The 24,140-nt window shown below is 45.1% G+C and overlaps 1 protein-coding gene across 1 annotated transcript in view; it reads left to right on the forward strand.

The window, feature by feature from the left end:
* Positions 1-8,928, forward strand: part of LOC106603982 (protein phosphatase Slingshot homolog 2) — a 58,674-nt gene extending 49,746 nt beyond the window's left edge. Inside the window, exons 14-15 of the mRNA XM_082974806.1 lie at positions 1,824-4,475; positions 6,272-8,928. Coding sequence (XP_082830932.1) covers positions 1,824-2,220 — 397 coding nt within the window. The 3' untranslated portion in view covers positions 2,221-4,475; positions 6,272-8,928. The remainder of the gene's footprint in view (positions 1-1,823; positions 4,476-6,271) is intronic.
* Positions 8,929-24,140: the final 15,212 nt, after the last annotated feature.

Here is a 24,140-nt window from a genome sequence, read left to right on the forward strand (position 1 = left end):
GCCCAGGTCTTACCTAGTGTACATAGACAGAGTATATACTACGGGTATATGTATGCCCGCAGGCCTCTTGCCTAAGCGTTCCCAAGGTGCCTTCCCCTTCCCCCTGGGAACAAAACAGAATAGAAACGTAAGTACACAATATCAATAATCAGACACACTGCGTTGTAAGGGCACACGCATACCTCAGATCAGCGGCTACAAAAATACTTCACAAAAACCAACACAGGACACACTCATCTAACAACAACCAACACATATCCCACGGTAGTTATTGGGGTCAAATTTGTTTTCGCGGATTGTGGATTGCGGTGATCAGTGTTTGGTTCCAAATATTGGGGAAGATGCCAGAGTTAAGGATGTTAGAGTTTAAGTATAGCCAATTGGAATTTGTTGTCTGTATATTTTATAATTTCATTGAAGATACCATCAACACCACAGGCCTTTTTGGGTTGGAGGGTTTGTATTTTGTCCTGTAGTTCATTCAAGGTAATTGGAGAATCCAGTGGGTTCTGGTAGACTTTAATAGTTGATTCTAAGATTTGTATTTGATCATGTATATGTTTTTGCTGTTTGTTCTTTGTTATAGAGTCAAAAAGATTGGAGAAGTGGTTTATCCAGACATCTCCATTTTGGATAGATAACTCTTCATGTTTGTTTAGAGTTTTCCAATGTTCCCAGAAGTGGTTAGATTCTATGGATTCTTCAGTTACATTGAGCTGATTTCTGACGTGCTGTTCCTTCTTTTTCCGTACTGTATTTCTGTATTGTTTTAGTGATTCACCATAGTGAAGGTGTAGACTCAGGTTTTTGGGGTCTCGATGTTTTTGGTTGGACAGGTTTCTCAATTTCCTTAAGGTTTTTGCATTCTTCATCAAACCATTTGTCATTGTTGTTAATTTTCTTTAGTTTATTATTTGAGATTTTTAGATTTGCTAGGGAAGCTGAGAGGTCAAATATACTGTTTAGATTTTCTACTGCCAAGTTTACACCTTCACTATTACAGTGGAACGTTTTGTCCAGGAAGTTGTCTAAAAGGGATTGAATTTGTTGTTGCCTAATTGTTTTTTGGGACGTTTCCACACTACATTCCTTCCATCTATAGCATTTCTTAATATTACTCAGTTCCTTTGGCTTTGATGCCTCATGACTGAGTATTGCTCTGTTCAAGTAGACTGTGATTTTGCTGTGGTCTGATAGGGATGTCAGTGGACTGACTGTGAACGCTCTGAGAAACTCTGGGTTGAGGTCAGTGATAAAGTAGTCTACAGTACTACTGCCAAGAGATGAGCAATAGGTGTACCTACCATAGGAGTTCCCTCGAAGCCTACCATTGATTATGTACATACCCAGCGTGTGACAGAGCTGCAGGAAGTTGTGACCCGTTTTTGTTGGTTATGTTGTCATAGTTGTGCCTAGGGGGGCACATGGGGGAGGGAATGCTGTCACCTCCAGGTAGGTGTTTGTCCCCCTGTGTGCTGAGGCTGTCAGGTTCTTGACCGGTTCTGGCATTTAGATCGCCACAGACTAGTACATGTCCCTGGGCGTAGAAATGATTGATTTGAAGCTGTCTTTATTAAAGTATGGGGATTCTAGTGGGGGCGATATAGGTAGCACACTACATCTCCTAGCCAATGAGCAGCCAGTCTCCCTGTCCTCAGGAATGTCTGCTATGTAGCCTGCTATGTAGCCTGCTATGTAGCCTGCTATGTAGCCTACTATGTAGTCTGCTATGTAGCTGGATAGAGGAACCTACTAGCATTGACTAACATATCTCTCTTCTTCCTCTTGTTCTGCCACTTCTACCTTTTTTCTTTCACCCACAGTAAGCAGAGGCACAACAAGCTGTGGCGTTCCCACTCGGACAGCGACCTATCAGAGCACCACGAGCCGCTGTGTAAGCCCGCCCGCCAACCCCACACCGTGGGCCGCTTCGACCCCTGTAACCAGGGCAACAGTCCCGCCGTACCTACCCTGCAGGAGCTGTTGCAGCCGCTGGAAACTCCCTCCGACACAGAGCAGGTGGTGCGGTCCGTCTCTGAGTGTGGGAACCCCTCTAGTGCAGGGAAGGTGGTATGGTCCAGTAGCCAGCCCAATACCACAGTTAACCAGGAAAATAAACTGAACACTAACCAGGAGACTAGGACTGAAGCTCAGTTGACCTCCACAACTAGGGACCAGTCAGCTGCTACTGGGGACCAGTCAGTAGGGTCCAGTCAGTAGGGTTCAGTCAGTAGGGTCCAGTCAGTAGGCAGTGGGGTCTAGTCAGTACGCAGTGGGGTCCAGTCAGTGGGGTCCAGTCAGTGGGGTCCAGTCAGTAGGCAGTGGGGTCCAGTCAGTAGGGTCCAGTCAGTAGGCAGTAGGGTCCAGTCAGTAGGGTCCAGTCAGTAGGGTCCAGTCAGTAGGCAGTGGGGTCCAGTCAGTAGGCAGTAGGGTCCAGTCAGTAGGGTCCAGTCAGTAGGGTCCAGTCAGTAGGCAGTGGGGTCCAGTCAGTAGGCAGTGGGGTCCAGTCAGTAGGGTCCAGTCAGTAGGGTCCAGTCAGTAGGCAGTAGGGTCCAGTCAGTAGGGTCCAGTCAGTAGGCAGTGGGGTCCAGTCAGTAGGCAGTGGGGTCCAGTCAGTAGGGTCCAGTCAGTAGGCAGTAGGGTCCAGTCAGTAGGGTCCAGTCAGTAGGGTCCAGTCAGTAGGGTCCAGTCAGTAGGGTCCAGTCAGTAGGCAGTGGGGTCCAGTCAGTAAGCAGTGGGGTCCAGTCAGTAGGGTCCAGTCAGTAGGCAGTAGGGTCCAGTCAGTAGGGTCCAGTCTGTAGGCAGTGGGGTCCAGTCAGTGGGGTCCAGTCAGTGGGGTCCAGTCAGTAGGGTCCAGTCAGTAGGCAGTGGGGTCCAGTCAGTGGGGTCCAGTCAGTGGGGTCCAGTCAGTAGGGTCCAGTCAGTAGGGTCCAGTCAGTGGGGTCCAGTCAGTAGGGTCCAGTCAGTAAGCAGTGGGGTCCAGTCAGTGGGGTCCAGTCAGTGGGGTCCAGTCAGTAGGGTCCAGTCAGTAGGCAGTGGGGTCCAGTCAGTAGGGTCCAGTCAGTAGGCAGTGGGGTCCAGTCAGTAGGGTCCAGTCAGTAGGGTCCAGTCAGTAGGCAGTGGGGTCCAGTCAGTAGGGTCCAGTCAGTGGGGTCCAGTCAGTAGGGTCCAGTCAGTAAGCAGTGGGGTCCAGTCAGTAGGGTCCAGTCAGTGGGGTCCAGTCAGTGGGGTCCAGTCAGTAGGGTCCAGTCAGTAGGCAGTGAGGTCCAGTCAGTAGGGTCCAGTCAGTAGGCAGTGGGGTCCAGTCAGTAGGGTCCAGTCAGTAGGGTCCAGTCAGTAGGGTCCAGTCAGTAGGCAGTGGGGTCCAGTCAGTAGGGTCCAGTCAGTAGGCAGTGGGGTCCAGTCAGTAGGGTCCAGTCAGTAGGGTCCAGTCAGTAGGCAGTGGGGTCCAGTCAGTAGGGTCCAGTCAGTAAGCAGTGGGGTCCAGTCAGTAGGGTCTAGGCAGTAGGGTCTAGGCAGTGGGGTCCAGTCAGTAGGGTCCAGTCAGTAGGGTCCAGTCAGTAGGCAGTGGGGTCCAGTCAGTGGGCTCCAGTCAGTAGGGTCCAGTCAGTAGGGTCCAGTCAGTAGGGTCCAGTCAGTGGGGTCCAGTCAGTAGGGTCCAGTCAGTAGGCAGTGGGGTCCAGTCCTCCCATACTGTTGACCAGAAGCCTTCAGCAACAGCTAGTACTAGTCCCTCCACTGGTTCTCAGGGGGAGTCCCGAGGGTTGGATCCCCCAGACAGTGCTCCCCTGGCTGGGTCTGTGTGTCTTCCGTCCCCCCCTCTGTCCAACGGCCTGTGTGACTCTGAGGACCCCTCGACCCAGTCTCTACCCTGGCTGCGGGCAGCCACCATGGTGCCTGGTGTTTCCACCGTGGCAGAGACTGTGGCGGTCGGGCGCCCTGACCTGCCCCCCTCCCTTCACCACCTCCCCCTCTCCCCTACCCCCTCCAGCGCAGATGAGACTCCAAAAGCCAAGGAGCCGTCCTCCAACTTGCCTGATGCCAAAGTCCCGCCAGTCACAGGTGCCTGAGTTGTTGTTGAGGACCCCGGTAATAAGCACACAAACAGCAGGATCCCAAGAGCAGTACGCACCAGTGCCTTATGAGAAACTAGACCGTGGACAGTTCAGGACCCCAACAACCCTCCAGTAGTGAGGTGCTCATCAGCCAGCCCAGTGCCCCCCCTCAGGACTCTGTCGCAGAGGGGTCCCTGGCTCTCAGCACAGACCACATCAACTTCTTCAGCGCCAGAGAGAAGTTCCAGGGCCTGACTCAGGATGGGAGGACCCTCTGCTTTTCTGATCAGGCACTGCAGCAGACTCCTCAGCCCATTCCAAGGGCTCCAGGACAGGAGGAGGAGGACCCCTCTGCTGAGGCGACGGAGGAGGAGGTCGAGAAGAGGAAGAGGGTGACACTATTTGTATTTATTTTACAAGGTTAGTCTCAAAGAGATTAACAATCTATTTTCCAAGAGAGACCTGGCCAAAATAGCAGCACACCAAGTTTCAGACAACATTAAAATCAAAGCAGTTTAAAAACATCCATTTACACATTGAACAGGCAATAATTATTTGGGGAGGTGTGATGCATTCTGGGGTGAAAACAGCACCCCACTTTGTCCACCATAGTTTAGACTTTAGCTTTGAACTCATTCAAGGAGACAAGCTCCTGCAATTCCATGTCCTTTTTATAGTTTGTTGAAAGCGGAGGGGAACTGGAACGCTTTTTTTACCCAGTTCTTTACGGGAATTATTTTAATTTCATGTAACCTTTATTTTATCATGGAGTCATACTGAAACCAAGGTCTCTTTTTTTTACAGATCAGCCCTGAATTACAGAAATTACAGAAAATACAAACATCAAAATATAAATCCAAAAGTCAAGCAGAAAGAAAAACACGGTCATAAAAAAATGAACATATTCATCAGTAATAAGGTCCTCAATCAGCTGTCTGAATTACCCAAGAGGCACATACGTCTCGTGTCTGAGCCGTTGAATTGCGACTCCACTTTGTCTCTGTACTGACGTTTTGCCTGTTTGATTGCCTTACGGAGGGAATAGCTACACTGTAGCCATATTCCCAGTCATCTTGCCGTGGTTTCATTCTGACATCACCAGGCAGTCCATCAGTTAATAGACCAATAACAGCACATTTTCAGGGTTTCCCCCTCCACTCCCAGACAGTCTGATCATTTCCCTTTGATAAGAAACAAATTGTTTATTTTTAATAATTTAATTGAAAATGATCACAGTAAGGTTTTTCCGGTACTTTTGTATACTTTTTAGCCAGTTGTTCTGAAAGTAGCGCTCACGAGCCAAAAGTGGTCCCCGACAATTGCATACTACGTCACATACAGTATGTGCACCATGTCATCCATCGCGCTCTCTCGCTGTGGTGTACACGGAGCCGTTAAACCCACCCTGCAACCTCATTGGATAACGCTAGCAGGCCTCTTGCAAGCTGTCAATCAAAAAAGGAGGGGCTGGAGCTCATTGGCTAGAACTTTAATTGCTAGGGGGGTGGCCTACGTGGGGAGAAAATGTAGGAAAAATGGCGCAGCACAGCTTCAAGAAAACAGTCGCTTTCAAACTAGGGATTTCGTGGCTAATTGAGGTAAGACAGTAATTCTGCTCATAGATTATGCAGCAGACCTACACATCAGCCCAAAGTGTGAGTTTGAAAAAATACTTTCTTAGGTCGCCAAAGTACCAGAGGATGTCTAATTGTTACCCATAAATGATTTGATATTGAGATAAAAGTGGCTGCATTGGACCTTTTTAAAGTTGCAAAATGCAGAATTCGCTCTGCCATTTCCTGGTTGATAAAATTCTAATAATTCCCATTATATTTGACAAAACAAGCAGGAGTGTAGAGTCATTGTACCATCTAAACTGTTGTAAAATATTGTATTTTCAGCTGTTTGAAGCTAGTGTACAAAACTGAAAGTAAAAGATGCAAAAACTAACCTTAAGAACGGGAAGCATAGAAATTGAGCACAGAACAGATCTACCACTTAGACTTGCTTTCAATGAGTGACAGATCTATAACACACATTTCTATGTGAATTTGGTCAGGTCGCCCCAAAAAAGATACATATTGCAGCTTAAGAAAATTAACTTGCGAACTTTGAAAATAAAATGATCTTTGTAAATTAACTTTAGTTACCAACTTTGCAATGTGAAGACTACTTCTATATTTTATTCTTATTTTGTTTTTCTTCTCTTTTCTCAGGAGAGCATTGTCTCTGTTCACCTCATAGTCACAGAACTGGAGTCCTTGAGGCACACTGTGGCCGCTTCCCCGGGTCCTTCCAGCCAACCAGAGTCTACAAGCCTCTCCCAGGACCAGGACATGCGTCAGTCAAACCAGGAAGTAGAGGAGAAAGTTGCAAAGTCACAGCAGGAAGTGAAGGCTGTCAAATAGGAAGTGAAGGACAAAGCAAAAGAGATGAAAGCTGTCTCCCACTCTCCTCCCGTCCCTCTCTCTGGTGATTGGGCAATGGGCTCTGTGCGCCACGTAACCAGACACCTGGAGCAGCGAATGAGGCAGGAGCATGACTCCCCCTCCCCAACTCCCCTGTCCCTCCCACTCACCCACTCACCCCCTCCCACCACCCTACCCCTATCACCCCTCACCACACTTCCCTCTGCTATGCCCCCCTGTCCTCCATGGACTTCCTTTGTCTGGAGGGGATGACTGAGTTCGAGTCGGGCACAGACTGGGGTAGCCTCCCGGGACGAGGACGCGGTGACATCATGAAGGAGACGCGGGAGATGGGGGTGTTCCTTCGCCAGTAGAGCGAGGGTGGACCCATGGTGCCCAAGTGTGTGGGCCATCTGTGGGGGGAAGGTGTGGAGGCGAGGCAGAAGGGCAGCGACCGGCAGAGAGCCAAAGAGGTAGAGGCCCGGATTCGCCAGGCTGGACTGACCCTGCCCTCCCTGATGAAGCGCTCTGCCTCATTGGCTAAACTGGGCTGTCTAGAGTTGTCGGCCAATGACCTGAGTGGCTGGGATCTTAGCCCTACCGCTCCCGCGATGCCCACCGTGGAACCCCTCCTTTGGTAGCAGCTGACGAGTCCTCCAAGAAACGGAGGGTGCTATCCCACAATGCCCCCTGTCTGACTACTTCTGTCTCAACCAGCAGGGCCGAGTCCCTCAGGACCGGAGTGGAGGGGCCTTGTAAGTGTGGACACACCCCCTCAGAACACTTGCATTCTCCTCCGTCTAATCAGGGCTGGCAGAGGGGGAAAGTTCCTGACGCTGGTCACGCCCCTTCGCCAATGCCCTACCTGATGTCCGTGGCAACACGACAGCAGTATGGAAGGACACCCCCCCCCCCCCCCACGTAGGCTGAAAAAATGGACTGTCAGCACCCTCTACCACACTATGTGACCCTCACACTGTTCTTTGTATGTGTGTGTGAGCGTGAGACACAGAAAGTGATGAATGTGTGTATGCCATAACTGTTTAATTTCTACTGTATTTCTATCTGGATCTATGTGAAAACAAGCCCAGCCACTTTCCTGAGCCTCTACCTCCTTTGCTTGCCTTTTAATTCAAAACTCTGATAGGTCTACAATATGGCTGCCTTCCCTAAGAACATAGGATGAATAGGTGGATCCATCACTATTGTGCTTAATGCTAACACAAAGCTTATCTCTTCAGGGCCCGTATCCACAAAGTGTCTCAGAGCAGGGGCGGAATGGCCCTGGACTTTGATCCAGACCGGCCCACCAGAACCGGCCCCCGTATCCTCCACCACGGCCGGACTGATAATGCTCGCATGTACACACATGACCTGCCCCTAATATAACCACCTAGCTACACCACAACCCCTAATACAACCACCTAGCTACATCACAACCCCTAATACAACCACCTAGCTACATCACAACCCCTAATACAACCACCTAGCTACATCAAAACCCCTAATACAACCCCCTAGCTACATCACAACCCCTAATACAACCACCTAGCTACATCACAACCCCTAATACAACCACCTAGCTACACCACAACCCCTAATACAACCACCTAGCTACATCACAACCCCTAATACAACCACCTAGCTACATCACAACCCCTAATACAACCCCCTAGCTACATCACAACCCCTAATACAACCACCTAGCTACATCACAACCCCTAATACAACCACCTAGCTACACCACAACCCCTAATACAACCACCTAGCTACATCACAACCCCTAATACAACCACCTAGCTACATCACTACCAGCCCCTAATACAACCACCTAGCTACACCACAACCCCTAATACAACCACCTAGCTACACCACAACCCCTAATACAACCACCTAGCTACATCACAACCCCTAATATAACCACCTAGCTACATCACAACCCCTAATACAACCACCTAGCTACACCACAACCCTTAATACAACCACCTAGCTACACCACAACCCCTAATACAACCACCTAGCTACATCACAACCCCTAATACAACCACCTAGCTACACCACAACCCCTAATACAACAGCCTAGCTACATCACAACCCCTAATACAACCACCTAGCTACATCACAACCCCTAATGTAACCACCTAGCTACATCACAACCCCTAATACAACCACCTAGCTACATCACAACCCCTAATACAACCACCTAGCTACATCACAACCCCTAATACAACCACCTAGCTACACCACAACCCCTAATACAACCACCTAGCTACATCACTACCAGCCCCTAATACAACCACCTAGCTACATCACTACCCCTAATACAACCACCTAGCTACACCACAACCCTTAATACAACCACCTAGCTACACCACAACCCCTAATACAACCACCTAGCTACACCACAACCCCTAATACAACCACCTAGCTACACCACCACAACCCCTAATACAACCACATAGCTACATCACCCTACACCACCGCCCCCCCTAATACAACCCCCTAGCTACATCACAACCCCTAATACAACCCCCTAGCTACATCACCACAACCCCTAATACAACCACCTAGCTACATCACAACCCCTAATACAACCCCCTAGCTACATCACCACAACCCCTAATACAACCACCTAGCTACATCACCACAACCCCTAATATAACCACCTAGCTACATCACAACCCCTAATACAACCACCTAGCTACATCACAACCCCTAATACAACCACCTAGCTACATCACTACCAGCCCCTAATACAACCACCTAGCTACATCACTACCAGCCCCTAATACAACCACCTAGCTACATCACTACCAGCCCCTAATACAACCTCCTAGCTACATCACTACCAGCCCCTAATACAACCACCTAGCTACATCACAACCCCTAAGACAACCACCTAGCTACATCACAACCCCTAATACAACCACCTAGCTACATCACAACCCCTAATACAACCACCTAGCTACATCACAACCCCTAATACAACCACCTAGCTACATCACTACCAGCCCCTAATACAACCACCTAGCTACATCTCTACCAGCCCCTAATACAACCACCTAGCTACATCACTACCCCTAATACAACCACCTAGCTACATCACAACCCCTAATACAACCACCTAGCTACATCACAACCCCTAATACAACCACCTAGCTACATCACAACCCCTAATACAACCACCTAGCTACATCACAACCCCTAATACAACCACCTAGCTACACCACAACCCCTAATACAACCACCTAGCTACATCACAACCCCTAATTCAACCACCTAGCTACATCACAACCCCTAATACAACCACCTAGCTACATCACAACCCCTAATACAACCACCTAGCTACATCACAACCCCTAATACAACCACCTAGCTACATCACAACCCCTAATACAACCACCTAGCTAAATCACATCCCCTAATACAACCACCTAGCTACATCACAACCCCTAATACAACCACCTAGCTACATCACTACCAGCCCCTAATACAACCACCTAGCTACATCACTACCAGCCCCTAATACAACCACCTAGCTACATCACTACCCCTAATACAACCACCTAGCTACATCACAACCCCTAATACAACCACCTAGCTACATCACAACCCCTAATACAACCACCTAGCTACATCACAACCCCGAATACAACCACCTAGCTACATCACAACCCCTAATACAACCACCTAGCTACACCACAACCCCTAATACAACCACCTAGCTACATCACAACCCCTAATACAACCACCTAGCTACATCACAACCCCTAATACAACCACCTAGCTACACCACAACCCCTAATACAACCACCTAGCTACATCACTACCCCTAATACAACCACCTAGCTACACCACAACCCCTAATACAACCACCTAGCTACATCACAACCCCTAATACAACCACCTAGCTACATCACAACCAGCCCCTAATACAACTACCTAGCTACACCACAACCCCTATAATAACCACCTAGCTACACCACAACCCCTAATATAACCACCTAGCTACACCACAACCCCTAATATAACCACCTAGCTACATCACAACCCCTAATATAACCACCTAGCTACATCACAACCCCTAATACATCCACCTAGCTACATCACAACCCCTAATATAACCACCTAGCTACATCACTACCCCAAATACAACCACCTAGCTACATCACAACCCCTAATACAACCACCTAGCTACATCACTACCAGCCCCTAATACAACCACCTAGCTACATCACTACCAGCCCCTAATACAACCACCTAGCTACATCACTACCCCTAATACAACCACCTAGCTACATCACAACCCCTAATACAACCACCTAGCTACATCACAACCCCTAATACAACCACCTAGCTACATCACAACCCCTAATACAACCACCTAGCTACATCACAACCCCCTAATACAACCACCTAGCTACACCACAACCCCTAATACAACCACCTAGCTACATCACAACCCCTAATACAACCACCTAGCTACATCACAACCCCTAATACAACCACCTAGCTACATCACAACCAGCCCCTAATACAACTACCTAGCTACACCACAACCCCTAATATAACCACCTAGCTACACCACAACCCCTAATATAACCACCTAGCTACACCACAACCCCTAATATAACCACCTAGCTACATCACAACCCCTAATATAACCACCTAGCTACATCACAACCCCTAATACATCCACCTAGCTACATCACAACCCCTAATATAACCACCTAGCTACATCACTACCCCAAATACAACCACCTAGCTACATCACAACCCCTAATACAACCACCTAGCTACATCACTACCAGCCCCTAATACAACCACCTAGCTACATCACTACCAGCCCCTAATACAACCACCTAGCTACATCACTACCAGCCCCTAATACAACCACCTAGCTACATCACTACCCCTAATACAACCACCTAGCTACATCACTACCCCTAATACAACCACCTAGCTACATCACAACCCCTAATACAACCACCTAGCTACATCACAACCCCTAATACAACCACCTAGCTACATCACAACCCCTAATACAACCACCTAGCTACATCACAACCCCTAATACAACCACCTAGCTACACCACAACCCCTAATACAACCACCTAGCTACATCACAACCCCTAATACAACCACCTAGCTACATCACAACCCCTAATACAACCACCTAGCTACACCACAACCCCTAATACAACCACCTAGCTACACCACAACCCCTAATACAACCACCTAGCTACATCATAACCCCTAATACAACCACCTAGCTACATCACAACCCCTAATACAACCACCTAGCTACACCACAACCCCTAATACAACCACCTAGCTACATCACAACCCCTAATATAACCACCTAGCTACATCACAACCCCTAATACAACCACCTAGCTACATCACAACCAGCCCCTAATACAACCACCTAGCTACACCACAACCCCTAATACAACCACCTAGCTACACCACAACCCCTAATATAACCACCTATCTACACCACAACCCCTAATATAACCACCTAGCTACACCACAACCCCTAATATAACCACCTAGCTACATCACAACCCCTAATACAACCACCTAGCTACACCACAACCCCTAATACAACCACCTAGCTACACCACAACCCCTAATAAAACCACCTAGCTACACCACAACCCCTAATATAACCACCTAGCTACATCACTACCCCTAATACAACCACCTAGCTACATCACTACCAGCCCCTGCTCTTGATATACTTTAAGGTAGAGAAACTTCATTCACAAGCTACCTGGGTAACTGAGAGGGTGAGTAGGATCTACCTGGGTAACTGAGAGGGTGAGTGGGAACTACCTGGGTAACTGAGAGGGTGAGTAGGAACTACTTGGGTAACAGAGGGTGAGTAGGATCTAGCTGGGTAACTGAGAGGGTGAGTAGGAACTACCTGGGTAACAGAGGGTGAGCAGGATCTACCTGGGTAACTGAGAGGGTGAGTAGGATCTACCTGGGTAACTGAGAGGGTGAGTAGGAACTACCTGGGTAACAGAGAGGGTGAGTAGGATCTACCTGGGTAACTGAGGGTGAGTAGGAACTACCTGGGTAACTGAGGGTGAGTAGGAACTACCTGGGTAACTGAGGGTGAGTAGGATCTACCTGGGTAACAGAAGGTGAGTAGGAACTACCTGGGTAACTGAGAGGGTGAGTAGGATCTACCTGGGTAACTGAGAGGGTGAGTAGGATCTACCTGGGTAACAGAGAGGGTGAGTAGGATCTACCTGGGTAACTGAGAGGCTGAGTAGGATCTACCTGGGTAACTGAGAGGGTGAGTAGGATCTACCTGGGTAACTGAGGGTGAGTAGGAACTACCTGGGTAACTGAGAGGGTGAGTAGGATCTACCTGGGTAACTGAGAGGGTGAGTAGGAACTTGTATCCAAGGCTGATGATATGGTATGCATCAGTCAGCAGGTTGTACCGTCTCAGCATCTGGTAACAACACAGTGGACATTCTTTGTAGGATGGAGCAGCATTTATTCTTCATTTCCACCACATCTTCCATTTCCCGTCAGGGCCGTCCTCCACTGTCCTGGTCATGTATTCTTCATTTCCATCAGGGCCATCCTCCACTGTCCTGGTCATGCATTCTTCATTTCCATCAGGGCCGTCCTCCACTGTCCTGGTCATGTATTCTTCATTTCCATCAGGGCAGTCCTCCACTGTCCTGGTCATGTATTCTTCATTTCCATCAGGGCCGTCCTCCACTGTCCTGGTCATGTATTCTTCATTTCCATCAGGGCAGTCCTCCACTGTCCTGGTCATGTATTCTTCATTTCCATCAGGGCCGTCCTCCACTGTCCTGGTCATGTATTCTTCATTTCCATCAGGGCCGTCCTCCACTGTCCTGGTCATGTATTCTTCATTTCCATCAGGGCCGTCCTCCACTGTCCTGGTCATGTATTCTTCATTTCCATCAGGGCCGTCCTCCACTGTCCTGGTCATGTATTCTTCATTTCCATCAGGGCCGTCCTCCACTGTCCTGGTCATGTATTCCTCCAATCCTGAACTTTTCAGTATTTTCCACTGTTACAGCGAGGCTCCTCAGCTCACACTGCAAATTGTCAACAGTTGCTCGGCTATCAAATTGAAGCAAACATTTTGCTGAGCTTTTGAAGGGTTGTCTGTGGAAGACCATTGGATGTTATCTGGGAGAAGTTTCTAGGATCCAGAAGGTCTAGGTCAGCATATAGAGCGAGCCACGAGACAGAAATCACCTGTGGATACTATCTGTGACTGTATCCATAATTTGATTGTGGACTTGGAACTTTAGAGGCACTCTCTGCCTCTGTCAAAGCTTCATCTTGAGCCGTCTCTCCAGACATGATTTTCTTCTTTCTTGCCTTTTTCTGTGGCAGAGTGGCTTCCACCTCCTCCAGCTCTGTGTCCTCATCCTGTTCTTTGATCTTCTTATTTGTAAACTGAACAAATGTGTCTGTAGCTGCCTTAATGGGGTCAAGGTCTCTTGCCATGCCTTTCAGGGTTTCCTGTGTAGCCACAACCATTCGATGGGCAGACAGGATGTCCATCCCACTTGTCTGCAGGTATTTGGACAGTGGTGACGTGTTCTCAAATATCCAAAGAAATATTTGAGCGGTCAGTATCGTCTCATACCGGAGAAGAACCTCAGTAAATCCTCTTGCCTTCACCCAAACAGTTGTCTTCGTGTTGGCCTGTCCTTGTATGGCTGACAGTATGAGGAGTACTTCAACATAGAGACCCTGGTCTGGTTTTTCAAAGGATCCAAAGACCTTCTTCAAAGCTCTATCCTTAAGCCCACCAGCGTGTTTCTCCGATTGGAGATAGGGGTCTGTGTCAAGTGTCCTGGCTCTTCTTCTCCCACACATCCATCCTTTGGTCGGATTCACGGAGTAACACAGCAATGTCGTTAAGGAGAGCAAACAGTGACCCACTCGCTAAGACAATTTCAGTTGTTGTCAGACCAAACCAGATTAAGGACACGTGCATAGCGCCATACATGCACTTGATTGGGGGACTTTGAGGATAACAGAGTAGAGAAGCCCTTATATTTGCCCTGCATTTTGGATGCTCCATCCGTAGCTTTGCCAATGCACTTGTCTAATTTGTGTTTATCCACAATATCTGTCAACAGCTGGACAAAGTACTGTCCAGTAGATCCCTGACACTTCACAACAGCCACGAGCCTCTCTTGTACGACGTCTGTCACATATCTCATAATGACAGAGCACTGGTCTTGAGAAGTTATGTCCTGAGTTGTGTCGATCTGGACAGAGAACATTCCAGCTTGTTCAATTTCACTTGACATGTTCTCTTGGATAATGCTCTGAATTGTGTGAATGACGGTGTTGACAGTATTTTTTGAGAGGAGTGTGATTAGAGAACCTCTGCCTCTTGCCCCAGGACTGATGTAGGTTCTTGCTTTTCTCAATGCATTCGGTGAGATGTTCTTTCAACCAGACGTCATACATTCCCAGTAGTATTATCATCCAAAAGAAATGACCGTGATCGATACTGGTGTCCTCTAATGTATACGCAGGCGGCCCACCGGCCCAGAGGTTGACCAGCCCACAGGGAATTCTCCCGGTGGTCAGTCCGTTACCGTCTGAGTAAGATCTAGGATCAGTTTTGCCTTATTTTAGATCATAATGAATAATATTATATGGACAGATCCTAGATCAGTACTCCTACTCTGAGATGCTTTGTGGTTGTAGGCCCAGATGTGCTGACTGTGTAAAGGGTTAGAGGTTGTTTTCAGAGATTTAGTTTGACTGTTCAACACCCATAAAAATATGGGGGGAGGTGTTGCTGAACATGTTTCCCAGACAAATTCCTGTGAAGCTGAGAGAGGATCTCGTGCCAAAAAGGTTGTTGAAGTGTTGTGGTTGCAGGTTCACCTGCCACATCTAAAGCCTATTATTTTGGGGTACTGCTATCTACCGAGTGCTAGCAGTCAGTATCTGGATAATATGTGTTAAATGGCTTGATAGTGTGTGACGTTAAGAGAGATATCTGGGTGACCTGAATATACACTGGTTTTCATCAAGTTTTCACCACTCAATATGAACCTGCTCACTGTAACCAGTGCCTGTAATCTGGTTCATGTTATCAGTCAACCTACCAAAAAAGTGTACAAACAATAAAACTTTATTATTCACGTGTATTGATTATATTTTTACTAATGCTGTAGAACTTTGTTCTAAAGGTGAAAACATGAAATTACCCAGGGAATCGATAGAACATCACTCAGATGCACAAAAACAATATAACATTCAAAATGGCTGAGCCTTTCCTTTAGTGGTTATGCCAAGAGGTCCGAACCCCTTGACGAGGTCGCTATAGGTGTTAAAGGTCATTACAATATCTAGTTAGCTAGCCCAAGTAAATTTACCCCGAGATTAAATGTGCTCTACTCCACATAAACTATAATAACCATTCAGACCATCGGTGCCCCCAGTCCACTCTTTCTTAATATCTTGCAGCCACAATTGTCTTTGATTCTTTTGGAAGGGATGATATCCGTTTTGGTATAATATACATCCGCTTGGTATAGAGAATAATCTCCAAACCTGATCACCTCGATTAGCACACATTTACCGCATAGCAGGGGCGTATTCATTACGCTGATTCTGTTGCAAAACGTTTCGCAAACGGAACGAAACGGAGAGGGACCTACCTGAATTTGTCCAATAGAAACTCGTTTTCATTGCAAAACGCAACTGTTTCGGACTAATGATTACACCCCAGTTTCTCATTGTTGTTGCATGCTAGGTAACGTTAGCTAGCTAGTCAAAGAAACGTATTAGGTAGGAAGTAGTACGTACCCTGCAAAATATATAAAGTAGTACTTACCCCCGAAATATATAGGCTGCGATATCTTCGGTCGAGCTAGAGAGGCTAGTCTGGTTTCCCCCGTTCCTTCGGGGGTTCAAGATAAAATCGGCACAGCATTTATTCTAGGTATTAATTTCCAATGGGAACAAAGAGCGGGCAGAACAAGCAAGTAAGTGGGCAGAGCCAAGCACAAACTAGCCTGCATGTTTCGATTGGCGTGATCTAGTGAGATGTTGCATATTTCCCTAGGAGAAAGCCTACTCTGTAAATTGCGTGTGTATACTTAACATTTTTACTTTGGCAAATGGTAAAGTCTACAAAACTTCTTCCACTCTGTTCAGCACAGATTCTAGTTTTGGGTACAGAAAACTGTATTAAGATCAAATGTTTCATTGATGAGATATTTGGTATTTATTTGGTAGTGAGTGGAAACGCCAAGCGGATGCTTCACATTTTATACATCCAGTGGAATATCTGTCTCATTGTTCTATCTGTGGTTCATCTTTGACTGTAGGAGCTGATCGCGCCAAAAAGATGTCACAGCACTTCCGGGACCCCCCCCCCCCCCCCCCCCCCCCCAAACCCCATTTTTGGCAGTTCTGTACCATTTCAACCGGGGGGCCAAGCTGGGGCCAGTTGTACTGTTAGAGGGGCCAGTTACATTAGACGTTATTGTTGTCATATCGTTTTCTTCACTGCATTGCAGGCAAAAGACCGTGTTCATAGTGTCATTAGTGTTCCGTGTTGCCACTGTCTAATAACGGATGTAAAAAGAATGATAGCAAAAATGTGTTATCTAAAAATGATTTCATACTCCACATTTAGGGGGGCCACAAGGGGGTCCAAAATTGTTGACACAGGGCCCCCCCCCCAAAGAACCGCCCCCCTGGGTATAAGTGCATTGTGTTTGTTTCATGGAAGCCACAGGTTTTCATGTTCTTTTATTGGTCTTCTGTGTTGACTGTCTCGGAGTTCTGAAAGAGGAAGTGTATGAGTCACCTCAGCCTGGTAAGTTCTCTATGATCATTTAGAATGTTATGGATTTTTTATGTTTTGGATATTTCTAATAGAAATGTGTCTGAATTGAGGACTTGTTTGAACAAATATGGTCATGAACTAACAGGCATTATTAATTGTAGAGGAAACCATATGTAATGTATCCTATGTGGAAGTCGTTGGCATGCAATGGGAGATGCCATTTTGATACAGTCCTCTGTTTCTAAAACTAGATTTTGCAACAAATGATGTCTAATACGTTTTGTTGATGTGACTCATTTTCAACCATAATTCAAAGTATATTATTTGGAGTGGAGGTGGAGGTGTGGTAGAAATTCAACACCAGGGACACCTGATTTCAATTTAAGATAATCATTAGATTATGGCTTAAACTATCGAAGGAGGTTCTATCAAAATGCTTATATTAAAAGTAGGTGAAATCAACTCATAAAACCACACACTTTCAAACCCTTTGTTCTGGGTTGTTCAATCTGACTAGTTACGGATCCTTATTTCATAGCCCTTAACCATTCTACTGCAACGGTTTTACAAGTGTACTTAAAACCTTAGCTTCATACATTTGCACACATGCTTCATTACACAATTTAATTTATGGAAATACTATCATCATAATATAGCTAAAATCTACAGGCAAGGTAATACTTCTGTCAACCGGAGTGAATCTATCAAACAAATACACACACAAAGGATCTGTAGACTCAGAGGTAAATAAATCTCTCAATGTTTAATCATTGTTTCCATAGCTCTTACTATAATCGGGTTGCATTGACATGTTCTGTACTAACCTGTTAGGGCTAGGGGGCAGTATTGACACGGCTGGATAAAAAACATACCCGATTTAATCTGGTTACCACTCCTACCCAGTAACTAGAATATGCATATACTTATTACATATGAATAGAAAACACCCTAAAGTTTCTAAAACTGTTTGAATGGTGTCTGTGAGTATAACAGAACTCAAATGGCAGGTCAAAACCTGAGAGATTCCTTTACAGGAAGTGGCCTGTCTGACCATTTCTTGAACTTCTTTTCCATCTCTATCTTTTACTAAGGATCTCTGCTCTAACGTGACACTTCCTACGTCTTCCATAGGCTCTCAGAGCCCGGGAAAAAACAGAATGTCGTCATTCCAGCCCCAGGCTGAAACACATTATCGCCTTTCTCAAGTGGCCGATCAAGGGACTCTGGGCTTATGCGCGTGACCCGACCGCCCCCGCCTTTGTGATTTTTTCCTCTGTTTGCCGAAAAGGAGATTCCCTGTCAGAATATTATCGCTTTTCTACGCGAAAAATGGCGTAAAAATTGATTTTAAACAGCGGTTGACATGCTTCGAAGTACGGTAATGGAATATTTAGAATTTTATTGTCACGAATTGCGCCATGCGCGCGACACTTCTTTACCATTTCGGATAGTGTCTGGAACGCACGAACAAAACGCCGCTATTCGGATATAACGATGGATTATTTTGGACCAAACCAACATTTGTTATTGAAGTAGCAGTCCTGGGAGTGCATTCTGACGAAGACAACAAAAGGTAATCAAACTTTTATAATAGTAAATATGATTATGGTGAGTGCTAAACTTGCCGGGTGTCTAAATAGCGAGCCCGTGATGCCTGGGCTATGTACTTAGAATATTGCAAAATGTGCTTTCACCAAAAAGCTATTTTAAAATCGGACATATCGAGTGCATAGAGGAGGTCTGTATCTATAATTCTTAAAATAATTGTTATGCTTTTTGTGAACGTTTATCGTGAGTAATTTAGTAAAATGTTAGCGAATTCCCCGGAAGTTTGCGGGGGGTATGCTAGTTCTGAACGTCACATGCTAATGTAAAAAGCTGTTTTTTGATATAAATATGAACTTGATTGAACAAAACATGCATGTATTGTATAACATAATGTCCTAGGGTTGTCATCTGATGAAGATCATCAAAGGTGAGTGCTGCATTTAGCTGTCTTCTGGGTTTTGGTGACATTATATGCTGGCTTGAAAAATGGGTGTCTGATTATTTCTGGCTTGGTACTCTGCTGACATAATCTAATGTTTTGCTTTCGTTGTAAAGCCTTTTTGAAATCGGACAGTGTGGTTAGATTAACGAGAGTCTTGTCTTTAAATAGCTGTAAAATAGTCATATGTTTGAGAAATTGAAGTAATAGGATTTTTAAGGTTTTGAAAATCGCGCCACAGGCTGCAAGTGGCTGTTACGTAGGTGGGACGCAAGCGTCCCACCTAGCCCATAGAGGCTAACTGTCCCTGGGACATCAACTAGTCAAAATATAAAACCTGTTGTTTAAACGTCTTGAGGCTACAATCCCGCTAATGGGATTGGTTGGACAACAACCAGTGAGATAGCACGGATATTCAAAACAAAATAATCTCAAAATTAAAATTCAAGTATTATACGGCATTTTAAAGATACTCAACTCGTTAATCCAATCACATTGTCTTATTTCAAAAAGGCTTTACGGTAAAAGAAAAACATGAGATTGTTTTAGCATAGCACCTCAGCAAAGAAAAAAAAAAAGCAATTTTCCAAGCACGATAGCCATCACAAAACCAGATATACAGCTAAAATTAAGCACTAACCTTTGACAATCTTCATCAGATGACACTCCTAGAACATCATGTTAGACAATACATGCATTTTTTCTTCGATCAAGTTTTTATTTATATCCAAAAACCCAATTTTTACATTGGCGCGTGGCATTCAGAAAATGTTTTCTCCCCATAACACCCGGTGAATAGGCACATTTAATTTACGGAAGAACTCATAAACGTTGAAAAATGTTACAACAATTATTTAAAGAATTAGAGATAGTCTACTCCTTTATGCAACCACTTTGTCAGATTTAAAAAATAACGTTACGGAAAAAGCAACATTGTTCAATATTCTGAGTACAGAACTTAGCCTTCAATGCTAAGCTATACAGTTAGCCTACAATGCTAAGCTATACAGTTAGCCTTCAATGCTAAGCTATACAGTTAGCCTTCAATGCTAAGCTATACAGTTAGCCTTCAATGCTAAGCTATACAGTTAGCCTACAACCACGGCGTCGACAAATCTCTAACAATATGTTCGAAATATTTACTTACCTTTGCTGATCTTCGGCGGGATGCACTCGGATGGGCACCCACTTCCACAAGAAATGTTAATTTGTTCTGCAAAGTCCATCATTTATGTCCAAATACGTCCGTTTTGTTGACCCATCCAGAACACCTTACAATGCCATGTGGCGTGGACGCAAATCCATAGACGAAATGTTCAAAGTTCCATTACCATTTGTAGAAACACGTCAAACGATGTTTACAATCAATCCTTTAGGCTATTTTTTAACGTAAAATTGCGATAATTTTACAACCGGGCAATAGCTATTCATCCCAGAGGAAAAATATAAAAGACGATGACGTCACGCGCATCATAAGACACCTCTCCTCAGACTGGCCTGTGATTGACTGAGCCAAAATGATCTGCCCGGTAACAGATGACGATTGAAACCTGTTCATAAAGATTGTTGACAGCCAATGGAAGAGTTAGGAGGTGTAACGTAAATCCTATGTCACTGTAGTTTTCCAAGGGATTCCTAACAAAAACTACATTTCTAAATTCTCCCACTTCCTGATTAAATTTTTCTCCGTTTTTTTTGCCTGCCATATGAGTTCTGTTATACTCACAGACACCATTCAAACAGGTTTAGAAAATTCAAATACTAATAATATGCATATTACATTTTCTGGGCCAGAGTAGTAACCTGTTTAAATTGGGTACGTTTTTCATCCGGCCGTGAAAATACTGGTGCTGACTTAGAGGGTTACCTTCTAAACTTGTAAAACAAAAACAATGTGTTTAGCAGATGTTATTGCGGGTGTAGTGAAATGCTGGTGTTTCTAGCTCCAACAGTGCAGTAATATCTAACAATACACACACACACATCTAAGTAAAGGAATGTAATTATGAATATATACAGTTGAAGTCAGAAGTTTGCATACACTTAGGTTGGAGTCATTAAAACTTGTTTTTCAACCATTACACACATTTCTTGTTAACAAACTATAGTTTTGGCAAGTCGGTTAGGACATCTACTTTGCATGACACAAGTCATTTTTCCAACAATTGTTTACAGACAGATTATTTCACTTATAATTCACTGTATCACAATTCCAGTGGGTCAGACGTTTACATACACTAAGTTGACTGTGCCTTTAAGCAGCTTGGAAAATTCCAGAAAATTATGTCATGGCTTTAAAGCTTCTGATAGGCTAATTGACATAATTTCAGTCAATAGGAGGTGTACCTGTGGACGTATTTCAAGGCCTACCTTCAAACTCAGTGCATCTTTGCTTGACATCATGGGAAAATCAAAAGAAATCAGCCAAGACCTCAGAAAAAAACTGTAGACCTCCACAAGTCTGGTTCATCCTTGGGAGCAATTTCCAAACACCTGAATGTACCACGTTCATCTGTACAAACAATAGTACGCAAGTATAAACACCATGGGACCACGCAGCCATCATACTGCTCAGGAAGGAGACGCGTTCTGCCTCCTAAAGATGAACGTACTTTGGTGCTAAAAGTGCAAATCAATCCCAGAACAACAGCAAAGGACCCTGTGAAGCGCCTGGAGGAAAAGGGTACGAAGCTACCTATATCCACAGTAAAACGAGTCCTATATCAACATAACCTGAAAGGCCGCTCAGCAAGGAAGAAGCCACTGCTCCAAAACCGCCATCAAAAAAGCCGGTTTGCAACTGCACATGGGGACAAGGTTGTACTTTTTGGAGAAATGTCCTCTGGTCTGATGAAACAAAAATAGGACTGTTTGGCCATAATGACCATAACCCCAAGCATACTTCCAAATTTGTGGAAAAATGGCTTAAGGACAAAAAAGTCAAGGTATTGGAGTGGCCATCACAAAGCCCTGACCTCAATCCTATAGAAAATGTGTGGGCAGAACTGAAAAAGCGTGTGCGAGCAAGGAGGCCTACAAACCTGACTCAGTTACACCAGCTCTGTCAGGAGGAATGGGCCAAAATGTACCCAACCTATTGTGGGAAGCTTGTGGAAGGCTACCCAAAACGTTTGACCCAAGTTAAACAATATAAAGGCAATGCTACCAAATACTAATTGAGTGTATGTAAACTTCTGACCCACTGGGAATGTGATGAAAGAAATAAAAGCTGAAATAAACCATTCTTTCTGCGATTATTCTGACATTTCACATTCTTAAAATAAAGTGGTGATCCTAACTGACCTAAAACAGGGAATTGTTATTAGGATTAAATGTCAGAAATTGTGAAAAGCTGAGTTTAAATGTATCTGGCTAAAGTGTATGTAATCTTCCGACTTCAACTGTAAATATATGGACGAGTAATGTCAGAGCGACAGGCTAAGATACAGTAGAATACAATTATTACTCATCTACAGGGGGAAGGGACTATCATCCAGCGTCGGCAGCTCATCAGTCTCACAATCCTATGGAGGAGCATTAAACATGATGGCTGCTGAGACCTTATCAGCCAGGGAGCTACAGATAGCCTTACAGCATGTTAGTAATACAATTAGGCAGACTAAGCAACAACAACAACAACAAACACTGCAGCCCATTGGGCAATTTGGGATCCCCAACTTCCAAACAGGGATTTCAACCAAGTTGCAAGTGTCCACTCTGGCTTTGGGGAATTGTTCTTAGCCACAGTGGCAATGTATTCTGAAAGATCAGTAACATTTAGAGTACTGATCTGGGACAAAGGTGCAACACTCATTTCCAATTATTGCACAAATGCCCCCCTTGACCTGCCAAAAGATAGTCAAGAGCCTCTGTTTTGCAGAGCAAAATTATGCTATTATTTTATTTCCCCATTCAATTGTTCCAGGGCATTTAGAGTAGCATTGCTAATTTTCTCTACGTGTTTAGAGATATCTCAAATTTTGTCTAGGGCACATGCAACTTCATACCCAGGGAAAAATACACCAAAAGAACCTGGAGGCTGGTGCCTCTTATGTCTCCTCATTGCAGAAGGTTTGTAGTCTCTAAATAGCGTCTTCAGACTCTTATCATTGTTTTGGAACAGTTCTCATAGCAAGAATTCTACAACAACAGCTAACTAAACAAAGTATCCTCTCAGGAGCTTGTGATCTCAATAGACTTTATTACAAAGTAACAAAGCCGAGCTGGTCCGCGGAACAACTGCTTGACTCTCAGCCTCGGCATCGTCTTTTTATACAGTTTCATTCAGACTTGTCACACAAAGTACTTCTCTTTATGCAAATGACCAACACCTTTTTCGCATTTCGCCACTATCTGTCAGTTTCCACTCCCATTACTGGTTTGTTTCCCCGCCCTATGCAGTCTCATATATTTCCTAGGTGTGGATCATATTGGTGGCGTGCCTTTATGCCTGTCCCAAAATATAATAGGTACAGATGATTATAAAACTATACAGTTGGTTACACTAAATCCCAGGATGACATATAATGACGTTGTTTAGTTTGTTTACTCCCTTTAGCAGAAAACACCCACACTGTCACCACAAACCCAAAGGTACAAGTACCTTCCCAATTCAGGGGAAGGCTATAGTAAGCCATCTTACCACACAACCAATAGGTGACATTTGGGGCTCCTCTCAATGAGATAATAACATTATAGACTGAATTACCATAAATAACATTACTAGGTTCCCCAGTGTCTGCATTGTTAATGGTTAACTTACAGGTATTGTGTCCATTGTAATTCATTGTACATTTACATTCTAGTTCACCCAAATGATTACCACCTCCTCTGTTACACCAAGGGGCTGTCATCGCTCCTGC

This window comes from Salmo salar, chromosome 04 (assembly GCF_965601325.2).
Source record: "Salmo salar chromosome 04, fSalSal1, whole genome shotgun sequence".
NCBI lineage: Eukaryota > Metazoa > Chordata > Actinopteri > Salmoniformes > Salmonidae > Salmo > Salmo salar.